This window comes from Ranitomeya imitator, chromosome 5 (assembly GCF_032444005.1).
Source record: "Ranitomeya imitator isolate aRanImi1 chromosome 5, aRanImi1.pri, whole genome shotgun sequence".
Lineage (NCBI taxonomy): Eukaryota > Metazoa > Chordata > Amphibia > Anura > Dendrobatidae > Ranitomeya > Ranitomeya imitator.
Window position 1 is genome coordinate 405,238,232 of NC_091286.1, and position 21,215 is coordinate 405,259,446.

The 21,215-nt window shown below is 49.3% G+C and overlaps 1 protein-coding gene across 1 annotated transcript in view; it reads right to left on the reverse strand.

Moving 5' to 3' along the window:
• EIF2B5 (eukaryotic translation initiation factor 2B subunit epsilon) overlaps positions 1-20,026 on the reverse strand; it is a 57,935-nt gene extending 37,909 nt beyond the window's left edge. The window contains exons 1-4 of the mRNA XM_069726981.1: positions 19,865-20,026; positions 17,701-17,825; positions 1,381-1,566; positions 1,127-1,304 (exon numbers count right to left, since the gene is read on the reverse strand). Of these exons, the coding sequence (XP_069583082.1) occupies positions 1,127-1,304; positions 1,381-1,566; positions 17,701-17,825; positions 19,865-19,987 (612 nt within the window). The 5' untranslated portion in view covers positions 19,988-20,026. The remainder of the gene's footprint in view (positions 1-1,126; positions 1,305-1,380; positions 1,567-17,700; positions 17,826-19,864) is intronic.
• Positions 20,027-21,215: the final 1,189 nt, after the last annotated feature.

Genomic DNA, 21,215 nt, shown 5'->3' on the forward strand with positions numbered 1-21,215 from the left:
GGTACCAATAAAAGTAAAATTAATTGAGACATCAGTAGTTTAAGTGTTTTTGAATATCCATATTGAATCAGGAACCCCATATAAAGCTCCATACAGTTCATGATGGGCCCCATAAGATGCTACATACAAAATATGCCCCATACAATGCTGCACAAATGTTGATTATGACCCCATAAGATGCTCCATAGACACATTTGCCCCGTATATTGCTCCACAAATGCAGATTATGGCCCCATAAGATGCTCTATAGAGATATTTGCCCCATATAGATATTTGCCCCATATAATGCTGTACATGGCCCCATACAGATATTTGCCCCATATAATGCTGCACATGGCCCCATACAGATATTTGCCCCATATAATGCTGCACATGGCCCCATACAGATATTTGCCCCTATATAATGCCGCTGTACATGGCCCCATAAGATGCTCCATACAGATATTTGCCCCTGTATAATGCTGCACATGGCCCTATAAGATGCTCCATATAGACATTTGCCCAATATGCTGTTGCTGCTGTTTTCCCCGTCCTCTGCACTCACGTTCAGGCAAAGGGCGGCGCGCACTAATTGCGTCACTGCGCCCTCTGACCTGAGCGTCACTGCAGAGGACGGGGACGACACAGCGGCGGCCATCGGTGGAACAGCCGGTGCTCCTGGCGCAGTCCCTGGTTCTCCGGCGCCGGCAGCTTCTTCCTGTAGTGAGTGGTCACATGGTACCGCTCATTACAGTAATGAATATGCGGCTCCACCCCTATGGGAGTGGAGTCGCATCCATATTCATTACTGTAATGAGCGGTACCATGTGACCGCTCACTACAGGAAGAAGCAGTCAGCGCCCGGGGAACCAGGGACATGCAGGGACCGCGCCAGGAGCAGGTGAGTATTATTAAACAGCTCCGCTCCCCCTCCCCTGCCGACCCCTGGGGATGACTCGAGTATAAGCCGAGAGGGGCAATTTCAGCCTAAAAAGTGGGCTGAAATTCTCGGCTTATACTCGAGTATATACGGTATATTACTACTTTCATGACACTTCCACAAAAAAATTACAAATAATTTGCTGGAGACAGGTTACATGAGTATTATAGCTTTTACAAGCAAATATGGCTGCATGGCTGCTCTTACCATTGGAAAGTGGTAGCGCTTCAAGTCCTGGCTTTTTTGATACAACAGTACTCTTTTCGTCTTGCTATCCATAGCAAGAATAACATCATCCTCTTGACAACGTGTACGGTGCACCGGAGAGGACTCCTTAAGGATCATCGTCATCACAGAAATATTCTTCTCCAGCTTCCGTCGAGTCCTAAAAGGAAAACATGGAGGAAAATTAGTAGAGGCTTAGGAAATCATACGCAAGACTCCTATGGAAAATATCTGACCTGTGCTCCTCCAAAGCAGCTTCAATGTTTATATTAGACACCACGTCCCCTGTGACCAACACAAAGTCAGAGCGCACCAGTGACTTGGCATCCACGTCTCGGAGGACATCTCCAAGTGAGCGGTAAAGTTCAGAGGTCACCACACGCACTATATTGGAGCTCGTAGCCCGACACCACTTGGAATTCCTGTTGGGGTATAAATCATTTTAAAAGGCAGCGTAACATATACTGGTACTTGTGTAAGTCATGGCTATATTTAATGGGCACATCATAGAGAATTACTCAAACAAAAGAAACTCCTATGTCAACAAAGGTGATGTTTTAGTAAAAGATGGCCACTGAAATATGATAGCTACCACTGATACTTATTTTGCTCTCATATATAGCGCCCTTAATTCCACAGCGCTTTACAAACATTATTGCCACTGTCCACATCGGGGCTCACAATCTAGAATCCCTATCAGTATGTCTTTGGAACATGGGAAGAAACCGGAGTATCCGGAGGAAACCCACGCAAACACGGAGAGAACATACAAACTCCTTGCAGATATTGTCCTTGGTGGGATTTGAACCCAGGACCCCAGTGCTGCAAGGCTGCAGTGCCAACTACTGAGCCATCATGTGGTCCTTATGATATTGGCTGCCTTCCCAAAAACAGCTGGGCACTATACACAATGAAATCAATGGAGTGCATTACAGTCATCTGGCGGGAGAGTCGCTCTTTGTAGAAGCCTATGTTCTGGATAAGCCTATGTTCACACAACTGTACTGTCCGTGATAAAAACTCACCTCGTGCGGACAACGCTTGTTCCAATGTTATGGAATTGGGCTGTTGACATAACAGTTTTATCACATGGACCACATGAAAAAAAAATTGAAGCATGCCATGTACTAGTCTCTTCTGTATGTTGGATGAAACTCTACTATTCAAGTATAGGGGTGTGCACAAAAAAAACAAAAACGTATTAGGCTGGTTTCACATTTGCGGTTTTTTTTTTTGCGTTTTTGCGGTAAAAACGCAAAAGAACACATGCTTTTTTTCCCTATATTTAACATTAAAAACGCATGCACTTTTTTCTCTGCATGCGTTGTGTTGCAGAAATGCAACATGTAGTAATTTTTGCAGCGTTTTTTTGGCACAAGAAAACGCATGCGTTTTTACGCGGCAAAAAAAAACCTATTGATGTCTATGTAAACGCATGCGTTTTTTCGCGGCAAACTAACCTATTGATGTCTATGTAAACGCATGCGTTTTTATTAAAAAAAAACAAAAAAAAAACAGAAAACACACTGATATGCCTCCCCCCACCATAAAGGTGATAAAGGGATCCTAACCCTAACCCTAAAGGGATCCTAACCCTATCCCTAATCACTTTAGGGTTAGGGTTAGGATCCCTTTAGGCTTAGGGTTAGGGGTAGGGTTAGGATTAGGATCCCTTTAGGGTTAGGATCCCTACCCCTAACCCTAATCCCTTTAGGGTTAGGATCCCTTTAGGCCAGTAGTCCCCAACTCCAGGCCTCGAGGGCCGCCAACAGTGCAGGTTTTCAGGATTTCCTTAGTATTGCACAGGGGTTGGAATCATCACCTGTGCAGGTGATCACATTACCACCGATGCAATACTAAAGAAATGCTGAAAACCTGCACTGTTGGCGGCCCTCGAGGCCTGGAGTTGGGGACCCCTGCTTTAGGCTTAGGGTTAGGGGTAGGGTTAGGATCCCTTTAGGGTTAGGGTTATGATCCCTACCCCTAATTATTTCTGTTTATAGTGGGTTTTTTACTTTATTTTGATGATTGGCAGCTGTCACACATTTCTCAGCATGTGTTTAACCCCTTCATGACCGGGGGATTTTTCGTTTTTCCGTGTTCGTTTTTCGCTCCCCTCCTTCCCAGAGCCATAACTTTTTTATTTTTCCGTCAATTTGGCCATGTGAGGGCTTATTTTTTGCGGGACGAGTTGTACTTTTGAACGACATCATTGGTTTTAGCATGTCGTGTACTAGAAAACGGGAAAAAAATTCCAAGTGCGGTGAAATTGCAAAAAAAGTTCAATCCCACATTGGTTTTTTGTTTGGCTTTTTTGCTAGGTTCACTAAATGCTAAAAATGACCTGCCATTATGATTCTCCAGGTCATTACGAGTTCATAGACACCAAACATGACTAGGTTAATTTTTATCTAAGTGGTGAAAAAAAATTCCAAACTTTGCTAAAAAAAAAAAAAAAATTGCGCCATTTTCCGATACTCGTAGCGTCTCCATTTTTCATGATCTGGGGTCGGTTGAGGGCTTATTTTTTGCGTGCCGAGATGACGTTTTTAATGATAGCATTTCGGTGCAGATACGTTCTTTTGATCGCCCGTTATTGCATTTTAATGCAATGTCGCGGCGACCAAAAAAAACGTAATTCTGGCGTTTCGAATTTTTTTCCCGCTACGCTGTTTAGCGATCAGGTTAATACTTTTTTTTTTAATTGATAGATCGGGCGATTCTGAGCGCGGCGATACCAAATATGCGTAGATTTGATATTTTTTTTATTGATTTATTTTGATTGGGGCGAAAGGGGGGTGATTTAAACTTATGTTTTTTTTATTTTTTTCACATTTTTTTTAAACTTTTTTTTTTTAACTTTTGCCATGCTTCAATAGCCTCCATGAGAGGCTAGAAGCAGGCATAGCACGATCGGCTCTGCTACATAGCAGCGATCTGCTGATCGCTGCTATGTAGCAGAATTGCACGTGTGCTGTGAGCGCCGACCACAGGGTGGCGCTCACAGCGACGGGCAATCAGTAACCATAGAGGTCTCAAGGACCTCTATGGTTACCATTCACAAGCATCGCCGACCCCCGATCATGTGACGGGGGTCGGCGATGACGTCATTTCCGGCCGCCCGGCCGGAAGCGGTAGTTAAATGCCGCTGTCTGCGTTTGACAGCGGCATTTAACTAGTTAATAGGTGCGGGCAGATCGCGATTCTGCCCGCGCCTATTACGGGCACATGTCAGCTGTTCAAAACAGCTGACATGTCCCGGCTTTGGTGCGGGCTCACCGCGGAGCCCTGCATCAAAGCAGGGGAGCCGGCATCGGACGGTATAGTACGTCCGATGCCGGTAAGGGGTTAAAAAACGCAAACGCATGAAAAAACGCATGTAAACGCGTCAAAACGCCGCATTTTTTTCACCACATGCAAAAACGCATGCGTCAAAAAAACGCAGCGTTTGCACGCGTTTTTTCACCATGCGTTTCTTTTTTTTAAAACGCATGCGTTTTGAAACGCAAGTGTGAAACCAGCCTTATATCTGATTTTTATGGATACATATCAATTCTTTAAAGGGGTTGTCCACTACTAGGACAACCCTTCTTAAACTAAATATTATGCACTGATAAATTAATAAAGCTTATAGCCGCATCTCGTGCCGGCGCTGTTAGCACTCACGATGCCGGGGTTGTGCTGCGGTGGAACGACACGTGATGCCCGGCGCCCAATCACTGTCTCAGCCTTTGGACAAACTGAGCATAAAAGAGGAAGCCCAGGCTACAGCTGATCCCTGACTTTCTCTTCATGTTCATTTTGTACGAAGGCGGGGACAGTGATGACAGCGCCGAATGGGCGCCAGCATCACGTGTCACAACACCGCATCACACCCCCAGGGAGAGGGAGTGCCAACACTGTGGGAACGGCGCCGTCATGAGAGGGGACTATAGGCTTTATTATTTTATCAGGGCCGAACATTTAGTTTAAGAAGGGTTTGTCCTAACAGTGGACAACCCCTTTAAGGGTATGTGCACACGCTGTGGAATGGTGTGTGGATTTTTCCACACTGATTTTTAGTAAATCCGCAGGTAAACCGCACTGCGGATTTACGGTGAAATTACCGCAGATTTACTGCAGTTTTTATGCGGATTTTGCCTGCAGATTCCTACTATTATGGAGCAGGTGTAAACCGCTGCGGAATCCGCACAAAGAATTAACATGCTGCGGAATATAAATCGCTGCGTTTCCGCGTGTTTTTTTCCGCAGCATGTGCACAGCGGATTTTGTTCTCCATAGGTTTACATGGTACTGTACAACACATGAAAAACTGCTGCGGATCCACAGCGTCACATCTGCAACGTGTGCACATAGCCTAACACAGGAGACTAAATATTCTTGTAAATTTTAATAACCGCTGATGTATAAAAATGTAAGCAACGTGAATTTCGTAGGGATAATAATAAAGGTGAAAAATTGTCTATTTTTCAGGATGAAGATTGGATATGCATTCTTTTTGCTCGTGTAAACTTAGCCCAATAGCGACAGGATCTTCCTTCATTAGATCAGACTGTCAAAACTGGCTCATTATAGCCAGCCAGTCCTAAAAGCTCACTGCCCACATATGGGCATCATTCTGCCCTGAAACAATCAGGACATCATTTATAGCCAATAAGATGAGCCATGAACGGCTTCATATCATGGCACAAGGCACATGTCAGGTGATTGTACTGTAGTTATAGGATGTGAAAAGTAGTGATGCGAGAACGTCCCCTGATATTATGCCAGCATGCTCAGGTGCAAACAGTGTGTCTTCAGGGTGCTCGAATAATATGTTAAAGTCCCCAAGGCTGCATGTCTCACGGCTGATCAACAGCCACAATACATATGCAGTGATTGCTTGCTTGCTATCCCTCTGTATTGTGGCTGGCTAACAAACAGGCAATCCTAGCATGTGCTGCGGCTGTCTAACAAAGAGGGATTTTTGGTTCTTACCGTAAAATCTCTTTCTTGGAGCCTTCATTGGGGGACACAGGTAACCATGGGTGTATGCTGCTGTCACTAGGAGGCTGACACTATGCAAATAAAGAAGTAGAGTAACTCCTCCCCGACAGCATACACCCTCCGACAGGCACCAGGCAACTCAGTTGGTGCAAAAGCAGTCGTAGGAACAGGTAATATAAAACTCAACCTATGTACCAACCCACAACAATGGCACGTTAGCCAACACGGTACAACTTCAAGGGAGGGTGCCGTGTCTCCCAATGAAGGCTCCAAAAAAGATTTTATGGCAAGAACCAAAAATCCCTCTTTCTTTCTCGCCTCATTGGGGGACACAGGTAACCATGGGACGTCCAAAAGCAGTCCCTAGGGCGGGATATTCTGCAGAAAAAGAGGAGTTAGGTCGACCGGTCAGAAACCGCCGCCTGCTGTATCCTCCTACCCAGGCTCGCGTCCGCAGAAGCCCGAGTATGCACCTTGTAGAATTTTACAAAGGTGTGAATGGATGACCACGTTGCGGCCTTGCAAACATGCGAAAAGCCGAAACCACCTTTGGTAGAAAGGAAGGAACCGGACGAAGAACCTGATGCAGGACTAGGAAGGGAGAACGACAGGATAATGCCGCCAGCTCCGACACTCTTCTAATGGAGGTGATGGCGACCAAAAAGGCTACCTTCCAGGATAGAAGCGAGAAGGAAATGTCCTGATTCGGTTCAAAGGGCGCACACTGGAGGGCGTCCAAAACGAGGTTGAGGTCCCAAGGCTCGACAGGAGGACGATAAGGGGGAGCTATATGAGCGACCCCCTGGATGAAGGTCCTCACCTGAGGCAGGGAGGCCAGGTCTCTTTGAAAAAGAATGGACAGAGCGGAAATCTGACCCTTCAAGGTGCTAAGGGAAAGACCCGAATCTAGACCCGCTTGAAGGAAACTGAGCAGGGATGGAAGGGAAAAGGTCATAGGAAACAGATTGTTGTCCTCACACCACCAGAAAAAGGCCTTCCAACATCTGTGGTAAATACACGAGGAAGCCGGTTTTCTCGCTCTTATAATAGTCTGGATGACGCTATGAGAAAAACCCACGTCCTTCAGGACCGCGGCCTCAACGGCCATACCGTTAAATTCAGAGACGGAGAATTTGGATGGAAGAGGGACCCCTGCGAAAGAAGGTCCGGGCGATCCGGAAGACTCCATGGAACGTCTGATAGCATGTTCACCAGTTCCGCATACCAGGCCCTGCGAGGCCAATCTGGATCTACCAAGAGTACGGGGACCCCCTCTGTCTTGATCTTTTTTTTACGACCCTTGGGAGCAAGGGGAGGGGTGGAAACAGATAGGGCATCTGGAACTGGGTCCACGAGATCACGACAGCGTCGCATCAGACGGCCATCGTCTGGGGAACCTTGTGGTTTGCCCGGGAGGCCATCAAGTCGATGTCTGGGACGCCCCACCACTGGCAAATCTGGCTGAAGATTGCAGGAAGGAGAGACCACTCGCCCGCCACGATGCCCTGGCGACTTAGAAAGTCGGCTTCCCAATTGTCCACCCCTAGGATGTGGACGGCTGACAGAGAGGGAACGTGCCCCTCCGCCCAACGTAGAATCTTTGCCACTTCTGTCATGACTTGTCTGCTGCGAGTCCCTCCCTGATGGTTTATGTAAGCCATGGCTGTGGCGTTGTCTGACTGAATGCGGACCGGTTTTCCTGAAAGGAGAGACTCCCAGCAGATGAGGGCTAGAAAGATGGCTCTGATCTCCAAGAGGTTGATAGGAAGACGCGCCTCTTGAGCATTCCAGCGGCCCTGGGCCGTGAGGTGGAGAAAGACTTCTCCCCAGCCCTGGAGGCTGGCATCGGTGGTGATAACCTGCCAGCGGGGTGGGAGAAATGACCTCCTGCACAGAATGGAGGTGGACAGCGTCCACCAAGAGAGGGACTGTTTCACCCTGGGAGAGAGGCGAAACGGGCGATCCAGGGAAAGTGGGTTCCTGTCCCAGGCAGACAGAAGGGCCAGCTGGAGGGGACGAGAGTGGAACTGGGCATAGGGGACTGCTTCGATAGGAGCGGCCATTTTCCCCAAAACCTTCATAGCGAGGCGGAGAGACAGATGATTCGGGCTCTTTAGTGCTCTGACACCCCGATGCAGAGAAAGGAACTTCTCCTTGGGGAGAAAGACCTGAGCCTGAGAGGTGTCGAATTCCATGCCCAGGAACTCCAGCCGCTGAGTTGGAACCAGGGAAGAGTTCTGGTAATTGATTATCCAGCCGAGGCGAAGAAGCGTGTCCAGAGTAAGCTGGAGGCTCTGGCTGCAATCCCGACTGGATGGACCCTTGATCAAGAGGTCGTCGAGGTATGGGATTACCAGAATCCCCTTTGAACGTAGGATGGCCATGACAGCTGCCATGACCTTCGTAAAGACCCTGGGCGCAGACGCCAGACCGAAGGGAGGGCCGTGAACTGATAGTGATGACCTTGGATCGCGAACCGGAGGAATCTCTGATGTCGTACGCAATAGGGACGTGAATGTACGCATCTCGGATATCCACGGAACACAAACTGTCCCGGTTCCATGGACACGATCACCAAGTGTAGAGATTCCATCCTGAAAACGCCGAATCCGGAGATGGCGGTTCAGCTGTTTGAGATCCAAAATTGGTCGGAGAGAGCCGTCCTTTTTTGGGACCACGAACAGGTTTGAGTAAAAACCCAAAAACCGCTCGCGATGAGGCACCGGAACTACGACTCCTGAGGAGAGGAGCGAATCGATGGCCTGGAGAAGTCCTGAGAGGTGGGAGGGCTGTTTGGGAGGACGAGAGAGCAGGAAACGTCTTCCTGGGGGCGAAGAAAATTCTATCTTGTAGCCTGAAGTGACGATCTCCCTGACCCAGGCGTCGTTGACTACTGAAAGCCAAACCTCTGAGAACAGGAGAAGTCGGCCTCCCACCCTAGAGGGATTTCCAGGTGGGGGCGACTCGTCATTTATTAGAGGACCTGTGGCCCCGAGATCCAGATGGTCTTGCGGGGTGGCTCTTAGCCCTCCAGCGCGGTGGAGGCCTGAAAGCATTAAGCTACTTACTGGTAGCAGCATTTTTCGGAGGCCCATGACAGCACTACGAGAGAGGGGATCCGCCCTTCAGGAACAGGAAACCTACAGATACAAAAGGGCGGCACCTCTCCCCATGCATCAGTTGTATATTAGAGCCTGAGAGGACTACCGCGGTTAGTAGCACACAAACATACATTATATACAGTTTATGTACAAAAATAATCCATCATATTGAACTATATACCACACGTGAGATCTATCTATCTCATTATATATACTATAGGAAGTGCAACCCCCACGTGAATAGGGAGGGAACTAAGGGTGCTGTCATGGGCCTCCGAAAAATGCTGCTACCAGTAAGTAGCTTAATGCTTTATTCGGACTCCCATGACAGCACTACGAGAGAATTACAGAGATGTAAACTACCTTAGGGAGGGACTATAGCCTGTAGCACCCTTAACCCGAAGGTGAGATCAGAAGAGAACCCCAAGTCCAACCTATAGTGCTTGAAAAAGGTGGAAGGGGATGACCACGTAGCCGCCTTACATATCTGGTCGATGGAAACTCCAGATCTTTCAGCCCAGGATGTGGCCATGGCCCGGGTGGAATGTGCCCTCAGATTCTGCGGAACAGGACTTCCACCTGCAGTATAAGCCAGAGAGATAGCCTCCCTAATCCACTTCGCTAACGTGCACTTTGACACTCTAAGACCTTTCCTCGGACCTTGGAAGGATAGAAACAACGCCTCCTCTCTCTTCCAAGCATCAGTGACTGATATATATTCTAAGAGACATCTCCTAACATCTAACGTATGGAGTAACTCTTCTTTGGAATTAGAAGGATTAGGGAGAAATGATGGTAGAACTATCTCCTGAGATCTATGAAAATCTGAGGCCACTTTCGGTAAATAAGCTGGATCTGGTCTGAGGACTACTCTGTCCTGTAGAAACTCTGTATAGGGGGAGAGCCTAGAAAGAGCCTGTATGTCTCCTACCCTACGAGCAGATGTAATTGCCACCAAAAATGCTGTTTTGAGGGATAGTAATTTAAGTGAGGCTGAATGTAAAGGCTCAAACGGTTCTTTAGTCAAAGCAGAGAGGACTAGATTGAGATCCCAAGGCATTGACCTATTCCTGTGTATAGGTCTGGACCTACTAGCTGCTTTGATGAACCTTGATACCCAATAATTACCAGCAATGTTACAAGAAAATAGGGCCCCTAGGGCTGAGACTTGTACTTTTAGCGTACTCGTGGATAGATTTAGCTCTAGCCCTCTCTGCAGGAATTCTAGAATCTGGTTAATTGGTAAACCCTCTTCGATATTAAAATTTGAAGAGGCCAGAAACTTCCTCCAAGTTCTAGAGTAGATCTTAGTTGTTATGAGTTTTCTACTCTTCATAAGGGCATCAATGAGATTTGGAGAAAATCCTCTGTTTTTTAACAGTGACCTCTCAAAGACCATGCCGTCAAATGGAGACCCTTCACTTGTGGATGGTTGATCGGACCTTGATGAAGTAGGTCCGGGATGTCCGGCAGTACCCAGGGGTCTTCCATCGACATGGTCCTGAGCCAGGAGAACCAAGCTCTTCGGGGCCAGAACGGAGCGATCAGTATGATTCTCGCTTGATCCTCCCTTATCTTTCTGACCACCAGAGGCAACAGGTTTAGCGGGGGGAACGCATAAGCCAACCGGAAATCCCATCTGATCAGGAAGGCATCCACTGCCAGCGGATATTCCCTGGGATTCAAGGAACAGAATTTTTTCATTTTTCTGTTGTCCTTGCTGGCAAATAAGTCCACCTCTGGATGACCCCACCTGTGGACAATCTGGTTGAAGATTTTTGAGTTCAGAGACCATTCTCCTTGTCTTAAGGTGTTTCGACTTAGAAAGTCCGCCCTTATATTTTCCTTCCCTTTTATATGCACTGCTGTTAAAGATAGAAAATGGTTTTCCGCTATCCGGAGCAGGCGGTCCGCTATTTCCATCAGGAACTCGGAGCGTGTTCCACCTTGGTGATTCACGTAGGCCACTGCCACCTGGTTGTCGGAGAGGATTTTGACATGGTGACCCTGTAGATACACGAGGAGTTCCTTAATTGAGAATTCAATTGCCATCAACTCCTTCTGATTGGAAGAGGCTGATGTTTGGGGGTCCCATAGACCCTGGACTACCACGTCACCCATGTGAGCCCCCCACCCCGTGGGGCTGGCGTCTGTTGTGATTACCCGAGTCACCTGAGTCACCCAGGGAACTCCTGCTGACAGATTGTCTTCCTCTAGCCACCATCTAAGAGATGCAAGAACTCCTGGACTCAATGTCATCTGACCCTGCAAGGAACCCTGTAAGACCCTATCATAATGTAGTACGTCAAACTGTAAAGGCCTGGAGTGGAACTGGGCCCAACGGACGGCGGGGATACAGGAAGTTAGGGAACCTAACAGAGACATAGCCTGTCTAAGGGTCATGGATGGTTTATTAATTGCTTTTAACACCTGTTGTTGGATATGAAGTAATTTATCAGGCGGAAGACAGCATTGTTGGGACTCGGAATTTAACAGCAGCCCTAGGAACCTCTGGGTCTTTAGGGGTTGCAATCGGGATTTATCATAATTTATGATCCAGCCCAGATTTTCCAGTTTAAATATAGCTGTTTTAACCTGAGCCAGGCAATGGTCTACTGAGTTCCCCACTATTAGGAAATCATCCAGATAAGGAACAATGAGAATATCGGATTCACGTAAGTGCGCCATAACCTCCGCAACTACTTTAGTAAATACCCGGGGAGACGTTGAGAGGCCGAAGGGAAGGGCTCTAAATTGAAAATGGCGAACAATACCTCCCATAGACACCGCCACACGTAGAAACTTCTGGAAGTTTTCGTGGATAGGAATATGATAGTATGCATCCTTTAAGTCCACAACTACCATGAAGCAGTGTTTAAACAACATCTTTATTGCAGAACTGATTGACTCCATTTTAAACGTGGTATTAACCAGGTATTCATTAAGGGATTTAAGATTGATAATAGTCCTGAACGACTTGTCTGGTTTTTGAATCAAAAAAAAGAGGAGAGTAGAATCCTCTTCCTCTCTCTGACTCCGGAACCTCAATCAGTACATTTTTACGGCATAAAGTCATGACCTCTGACTCTAAGGCCGTCTGCTCAATAGTGGAGGAACGCAAGGGGGTTAGCATAAACTTATCACGAGGCCAATGAACAAATTCCAATTTTAGGCCTTCCGATACAATACCTCGGACCCAGACACTATTCGTGATGTTAGTCCATGCGGAAGAGAAGGTTGACAATCTCCCTCCCACAGGGATTGCTAGTCATTGGTCTGGTTTCTTACGTTCTTTTGAGGAACGGCGAAACATGTAACCCGTACCTCTCCTGCGTCTATCCTCCCATCTAAAATTTTCTCTAGAGGGTGAGGATGCGCGCTTCCTTCCACGACCAAATCTCCTTCTGTTAAATGGACGCCGGTAAGAAGCTGATGACAAATTAGGAAATTTCTTCTTATCATCTCCAGCCTTTTCGAGCAGCTCATCCAAGGTTGGCCCAAAGAGATATTCCCCTTTACATGGGATAGCGCATAATTTGGATCTTGACTGGATATCCCCCGACCAACACTTCAACCATAAGGCTCTACGAGCCGCGTTGGAGAGTCCTCCTGCTCTAGCCGCCATTCTGACCGAGTCCACCGACGCGTCCGACAAGAAAGCCGCAGCATCCTGAATCACTGGAAGCGCACCTAGAATAGAATTCCTGGAGGCGCCTTCTTTAAGCTGGGATTCCAACTGTTCCAACCAGACCATTAGGGATCTGGCTGTACAAGTCGCAGCCACTGCTGGCCTCAAGGATCCGGCTGCCATCTCCCACGTACCCTTAAGGAAGATCTCCGCCTTCCTGTCAAGAGGGTCTTTAAGGGACCCCATGTCCTCGAAAGGTAAAGCTGCTTTCTTAGATGCCTTCGCCACCGCCGCATCTAATTTAGGGGCCTTGTCCCAGGTATCCACATCCGTATCTTCAAAGGGATACCTGCGCTTTAAAGCCGGTGGCAAAGAACCTTTCTTCTCCGGTTTTTTCCATTCCCGGAGAATCAGGTCTTGAATCTTATCAATCACCGGGAAGGATCTGCGTTTCTTGTGTTCCAAGCCGCTGAACATTAGCTCCTGACGGGAAAGCTGAGTCTTAGGCTCTTCTAGGCCCATCGTACCTCTGACCGACTTGACTAACTTATCCACCCGGTCCAGAGGCAGACAGAATCGGCCAGATTCCTCTTCTGATGACGAGGAAGAGAGATTTGAGCGATAAGAACCTTCCTCTTTATCTTCCTCTGACGAATCAGAGATCACCGAGGCTCTCTGTTTTGAACTTCCCGCCTGGGACATAGACCGCAGGGATTCCCTTACTTCTGTACGGATCATCTCACGCAGATTAGCCGTAGAAGCAGATTCTTCCGCTACCTAGGGGAGGACAATAAGGGTGATACCATCTATCTAGCCTGATGTCACTCAATCCCTCCACTCCTGTAAACCTCACCGTCTGTTGTATACAGGAGGCACACAATTTTTTAGGGTAGGAATCTGGTAAGGGAACTTCACATAGGGCACACTCCTTATGTTTCGACTTTGCACTTCTCTTCCCCTAGAATGACAAAGTATAAGGGGCCCGCGTCACTGAGTGAACATTCACGTAGATCACTTACCAGTGTACGCCAAAGAGAAAGGTACCGGAACACGAGGGGGCTCCTTGCCAGTCGAAGCTCTAGATCCTTGCCTGGACGAGCTTTTACGGCTGGACTGGTCACTTCTGATATGCTCCTTTCCCACGGCTTCCTGCCGTACTTTATCCAGAAGTTGAGGCTGCTGCTCACCATCATCTGCCATGATGAAGCTGTGGCCAAAAGCAGGGTTCTATCGCCAACACCTGCTTATATCCCCCTGTATTCCGGTCAGCAGGCCACCTGGCGTGTTCCCCATTGGTTCCTGATGATCAGGCTGCAGCTGGGAGGTTAGCGGTGGTAGTACAGAAGAACCGGCGACCGGACCATGGGCGCCGCCATTTTGGAAAGACCGCGCATGCGCAGTCAACCCGCAAACCGGAAGCGCCTGCCGGCTCCACCCCCGGCGCCCCAGCGTTCCGGAAACGCTCAGTGAGCGATGCAGGACGCCGGGAATGCCCAGCAGTGCTCCGGACGGCGCTCCACTTCCGACGCCGCAACCACACCACCGCACCTCACTGCCGCCGTCTGCTCAGGGGGGGGGAATGAAACTTACCAATGCCGGCTTCCGGAGACAAGGAATCCTCCGGACCCTGCTCCCTGCTGCCAACGCCACTGACGTGCAGTCCAGCCTGGACCACCGTGGCGTCTCCAGGACTTTCCGCACCGGTCGAGGTAGGAGACCCCCCCGCTACCAGATTCGACCGACCGGCCTGGGCTCCTTACGAGATGAAATCTGTAGGATCCTGTCCCTCCAGGAACAGAAAACCAACTGATGCATGGGGAGAGGTGCCGCCCTTTTGTATCTGTAGGTTTCCTGTTCCTGAAGGGCGGATCCCCTCTCTCGTAGTGCTGTCATGGGAGTCCGAATAAAGAAGGCTTTCTACGGTCTCCTTGCGAGGAAGAACAGTCCTGGTTGGGGTTTCCTGATGAGGCGAAGGACCGAAAGGGACGAAAGGACTGGGGGCCCCTCCGGTGGAAGGGACGCTTCGGCTTGGTAAGGAGGTACTCTTGCCACCCGTAGCGTCCGAGATCATTTGATCCAGCTGCGTGCCGAAGAGTCTAGAACCCTGGAAGGGCAGACCAGTGAGAGATTTTTTAGAACCGGGGTCAGCGTTCCACGCCTTTAGCCAGAGAATCCGGCGAATGGCCACAATGTTGCTGTTAGCCCTGGTGGAGCAGGCCGCTGCATCAAGGGAGGCATTCATGAGGTATTTTCCTGCAAGAGAAATCTGATCCGCCAAGTCAGACAGTTCCTCAGCAGGAGCATAGGCCAAAATGCCTCTGGGCAGGGTCTTGGCCCAGGCCGACACAGACTTGGCTACCCAGGACGAGGTGAAACTAGGGCAGAGGGAGGCTCCGGAAGCCTCAAATGCCGTTTTTGCTAATGCCTCGAGTTGCCTGTTCGTGGGGTCGTTAAGGGAAGCCACGTCCGGGATAGACAGAACCGTCTGCGAGGATAGCCTGGAGACGGGCAGGTCGACCTTAGGAGACTCGGACCATTTGGAGACAAGGTCGGAGTGAAAAGGGTATAACACGTCTAGCCGCTTCCTGCCAGGGAAACGCTTGCCAGGGTATTCCCAGTGTGTAGAGATAGTGTTGTCAAACTCCCTGTGATTAGGAAAAAACCTAGAGGGACATTTAATCCGTTTAAATGCAACGGAGACGTCCTGAGAGCTTGCCTCATCCTCTTTTAGTTCAAGCGTCTGAATGATAGCTGAAATAAGGCTATCCACCATCTCCTGTGTTCCGGAAGTCTGATCTGCATCAGAGTCAGATTCTGACAGAGGATAGGTCAGACCCGACATCCACCTGCGAGGAGGGGGAACGGGCAGATAGGGGAATGCCGTCCAGGGAACTGGAAGAGGATCTAGATAAGGTCTATCTCTTTTGCCCTGTCTGCCTCTGTGAGGGTCTAGGACAGGTGCGAGCGAATCGCGGTGTGAGGCGTTCGTGGCACTGGTGGCATTAGAGAGAAGCGGGATGCATTCAAGTGCCTGGACCAGGGACTGAGAAACCTTAGTCGGGTCGGACACTGATTGAGACATAGCAACAGCCCACTCCGGGGGAGGGGGTGGTGCACTCATCCCGGGACCTAGGAGCTTCCTGAGGGACTGACATGGTGGGAGGAACACAGGACGGGCAGAAAGGAGAAGACTGACCTGAGGCCCACTTTTTCTTACAGTGAGCGCAGGCGTAATGGATGGCCATAGTGGCAAAGGCCGGGGTGTGGTCGGACATAGGTGGATATTACCTTGTCCAGGTGCGGAGAAGTACTGCCGGGAGGAGTTGAGCCCGAGGGGGCAGTAGCGCTGAGCCTGCTGAAAAACAGCGACAGCGGTAGCCGCAGGTGCCTGTGTTCCCCCGAGAGTCCTGTGTCCCACGCGGTGAGTAGACGCTGAACGGAGCAGGAAGCAGGAGAAAGAGCACGGAGACCGCGCGACGCTGTGGGCGTGGACAGGCGCCGAAGGGGAGGGATAGAAGAAAAACCCCCCCAGAGCGCTGAAAAATTCCCGGCCGCAATAATGCCGGCCGCCACAAGAGGGCGCGCAAGCGCCAAAAGAAGGAGAAGAAGGCGGGAGAGGCAGAAAAAAAAATGGCGGGCGCGTGCACGCGCCTGCAAGTTTAAATAAAAGGAGGGAACAAATGCCGTCGTTAAGAGATCTCTTTCCCCGCGGTGTAGCGCATCCCGGCGCCTGAAAATGCGGCCCTGTCCCCTATCAAAGGACTATGTAGATCGCTGGCGGGCAGGGTGTGGGAAGGGGGGGATTTTGTTGATTGAAGACTCCCTACCTGGAGATGAAGAACCATCAGGATCCCTGGTGGGAGAGGGTCCTGGAAGAAGTCCTCCTTCCCGCGACGCAAACTCTTTGGCGCAGAAGACTGCGTCGACCCCTAACCAGGGGGAGAGGGTCACTGGAAGTGACCGCCGTCTTCCTCTCAGCCCACTCCGAGGAGAGGGATGAGGAGGGGAAACGGGCAGGACTGGCCACCGAGAAGAGGTCACCCTAAACACCCGAAAGGGTGACAGGGGACAAGTCCTGCCCAGCGGGTCCGAGAGGGTGCGATGTGGGTGATACCACACTGCTCTCTCGGTCGCTCAAAGTGGGGAAAACAGGGTGAGAAAACTGCACCCTGTTACCCTGAAGAAAAGAGTCTGAAAAAGAAAGGAGAAAAGGTTAATAAACAAAACAAATCCCTGTAAAAAGAAATGCGGATCTGGGGTTAGATCCAGGTCCGCCTCCTACAGACACTAAGCAAAAACTGAGTTGCCTGGTGCCTGTCGGAGGGTGTATACTGCCGGGGAGGAGTTACTTCTTTATTTGCATAGTGTCAGCCTCCTAGTGACAGCAGCATACACCCATGGTTACCTGTGTCCCCCAATGAGGCGAGAAAGAAACAGGCAATCCCCGCGTGTGTCACGGCTGCCTAACAAACAGGCAATCCCCGCATGTGCTGCAGCTGCCTAACAAACAGGCAATCCCCGCATGTGTCGCGGCTGTCTAACAAACAGGCAATCCCCGCATGTGTTGCGGCTGTCTAACAAACAGGCAATCCCCGCATGTGCTGCAGCTGTCTAACAAGCAGGCAATCCCCGCATGTGTCGCGGCTGTCTAACAAACAGGCAATCCCCGCATGTGTCGCGGCTGTCTAACGGCCGTAAAACATGCAGGTTTGGGGACTCAAACATATTTTTCTAGCACTCCGAAGTCACTCGGTTGGCACCCGAGCAGGTTCGCTCATCACTAATCAAAATGGAAAAACAGAATGAGATGGTGGGTTTTAGTAATTTCCACCTCTCGTTACCTCAGGTGTTCTTTTATCTCATTTGCCATCCAACAGCAGAACACAAATGTTTCTTTGACACCTGTGGCAGTGAGAAATTCCAGGGTGTAATCAATCAAAGCCACATTCGCCAATGGCAGAAGAGCCTGGAAAATAAGAAAAGGTATTAGAACACCAAAAACAAAATCACTAAAAGACAGAAAATAAGTAATAGTGAAAAACAAAGATAAGGTAGCAGATACAGCGCTGACTTCTACCCAGCAAATACATTTAAAAGAACCTTTCGCCAATTTTTCATGTAGAACTGAACATCATGCTATAGTGACTACAGAGCGAAATAGAACTTTATTGGTTTTATGTTAATTTTGCCTCTCCAGTTAATATTCCCACACTTCTGTGCTGTGTAGTGTATCTCCTGTGCTTATTTTCCCACACACTCCGGCTGGCAGGACCTGTGGACTCTGCTGTGACCCTGATGACATCATCACAAGTCCTTCTGCACATCTATGTTGTTGCCCGCTTACAATTGGTCAGCGTCATACAGGAGGCAGAAGTACACACCCCCTGTGAATACTATCTGATAACACCCACTTAGACTTAACTAAAGTTAACACATCAGGTGCCAAAATATTTGATTGCTAATATCCCTACAACGGAAAGGGGAAAAGTGTTTTATTCCGCACTGGAGCATTATTACATTGTGTGTCTAGATCAACTTTAAAACTTTGGTGGAAGGTCATCTTTAGGATATCACCTCATTATACATGTATCAGATATCTACAGCAGGGGTCCCCAACTCCAGTCCTCAAGGCCCACCAACAGGTCATGTTTTCAGGATTTCCTTTGCATTGCACAGGTGATGCAATTATTACCTGGGCAAGACTAAGGAAATCCTGAAAACATGACATGTTAGTGGGCCTTGAGGACTGGAGTTGGGGACCCCTGATCTACAGGATCCCACCAATGTGACCTGCGAGTATCTTGAGAGTCTCTTATTAGAGAGGTGGCCTGAATTCATTTTATTTACCAGTCCCCACTTATCAGCTCCGGATAATGCCTTACTTACGCAGGTCTCATTGGTAGAATACACCTTTACTACACATATAAGGTATATCCTAAGGAAACACCATAAATGGACAAGATAAGAGTGCCCCTTTAAAGTGAACCTGTGAGACCATCTTGGACCCGATATTGATTGGTCATCAGTATGTAAACCTTGGCAACCTCTTACCAACCGCAATTGGCATGTAGCTGTAACACTGCATCACCCTGTGCAAACCAAGCCTTAGTGTTAATAACTGGCAGAAAATCCGCTAATCAAACTGCCACGTGCCATTGACAATAGTTGCATGCGCTTTGCCTCGGTCACAGTCTCCTGTTCGCCCACCCTGTCCGGGTTGCCATCCTATTTGGCAGACCTAGCGCTGACACGAGACACCGCGGCGCGGCTCACCTAGTGCTGTGTGAACAGGGGCATGGTTGGCACAGGCTTAACACGCGTCATAGCCACATGCCAGTAGGCTACAATGTTATCTATAGCGACAGCTGAATTCCACGCCCTAACTATGGGCAGCATGAAAAACACACTGGGTCCCCGATTACACGATTTCCACTGATAAACGCAGCGGAAATGGGATGGTGGGGACAAAAAAAAAAGACAGGCGCTCACAATGGAGGGTGACGGGTCTACGTGAAGGTGAAACCAAGTGATCGCCTATTGGCAGGATAGGTGACAACATACTGATCATGGGGGTCTGCGCCGATTGGCAGAATGGGACACTTTTACCCATCTCTAGCCCCATTCATTCTGCTGGATAAAGCGGAGCGCCGCAGAGGTCAAACTCACGTACTGCTGTGATAAAAGTGGCCCATTCTACCGATACAGCGGCCGGACCCCCACAATAAATACATTACTGATCCTGAGGATCAGCGATCACGTGTTCTCACCCCACAGCCCCTTTAACTTCCAGGATGCCCCGCACTTTCCTAGGCATCACCAATCCATCTCGCCCAGCCTGTAGATTAGCCAGCCTGGCACCATCCATGTGGTAGGAGACTGATGCAATACAAAGCCAATAATAAGTAATAAAGCGCCATCAGGCGGGCACCGAGCGCTGTGCCTGGCGCTGTAGGGGCCCCGCAGTCACACGCCATCTGCCAGTCATTCGTGCCCATCGGCTCTCACCCGCGGCCGGTCCTTGGTAACGGGGTAAAACCTCCTGTCGAAGCTGTCAGCGATCAGCACGGCCTGGAGCGGCGGCAGCGCATCGTCTGCCCCAGCGCTGCGTTTCCCCGAACGCGAAGCCATGTTATTCGCGCATGTACAAATGGCCTGCTCGGCCACCGTCCTCGGCGTCGCCCGGCGCCTCCTACGGTGGCCTGGAAACGTCAAAGCCTTCACATTGTCCATTCGCGACTTCAGCCATCTTGGTACACCCATTATTTATTTATAGCGCAGCCGCAGTCATAGGCCGCATAGTGTGCTTCATATTATATAGCTGCGTGGTTACTACTGGCAATGTGTACAGATGGAGGGAGGACATAGTCTGCATTTATTGCTATCATCTCTGCCAGCTGCAACTACAAATGGATCTTTTATGACGGCTGCTGAATGCTGTGACATAAAGAAAGTGGAAATATCGATTTCTGTCTTTTTGCTAAAATTGAAAAACAAATGAAATGCTAATGGTTGAGGTAAGAAAAAAAATGGCACATGTAATATACAACTATCCCGCTGAAATAAGGCCTCATAGTGTTACTGTGAGGTACTAATAAAAAAAATGTTACGGCTGCGGAAATGAAAAGAAACTGGCCAAGTCTTTACAGGGTGAGGCCGGTTTCACACGTCAGTGGCTCCGGTACCTGAGGTGACAGTTTCCTCACGTACCGGAGACACTGACTCATGTAGACACATTGAAATCAATGTGTCTCTGCACATGTCAGCGTGATTTCACGGACCGTGTGTCCGTGTGCAAAACACGGAGACATGTCAGTGTTCGTGGGAGCGCACGGATTACACGGACCCATTAAAGTCAATGGGTCAGTATAAAACACGTACCGCACACGGACGCTGTCCGTGTGCAGTCCGTGTGCCGTTCAGGAGACAGCGCTACAGTAAGCGCTGTCCCCCCCACGTGGTGCTGAAGCCGCCATTCATATCTTCTCTCCAGCAGCGTTTGCTGTAGAGAAGATATGATAAATCCTTTTTTTTTTTTTTCTCGTGTTTAAAATAAAGATCCCTGTCGACACCCCACTCCCACTCCCTGTGCGCCCGCCCGCTGTTATTAAAATACCCAGCTCCCTCGCAGTGTCCTCTACGCGCCGCACCTTCTCCTGTATGAGCGGTCACGTGGGGCCGCCCATTACAGTCATGAATATGCGGCTCCACCCCTATTCATGACTCTAGCGCTGTCTCCTGCACGCTCCGTGTGGTCCTCAGTCGGCACACGGGCGGCACACGGATGCCGCACGTGTGCTACACTGATGTGCCATATAAACGCACTGGCACACGGACACGGATAATTCTGGTACCGATT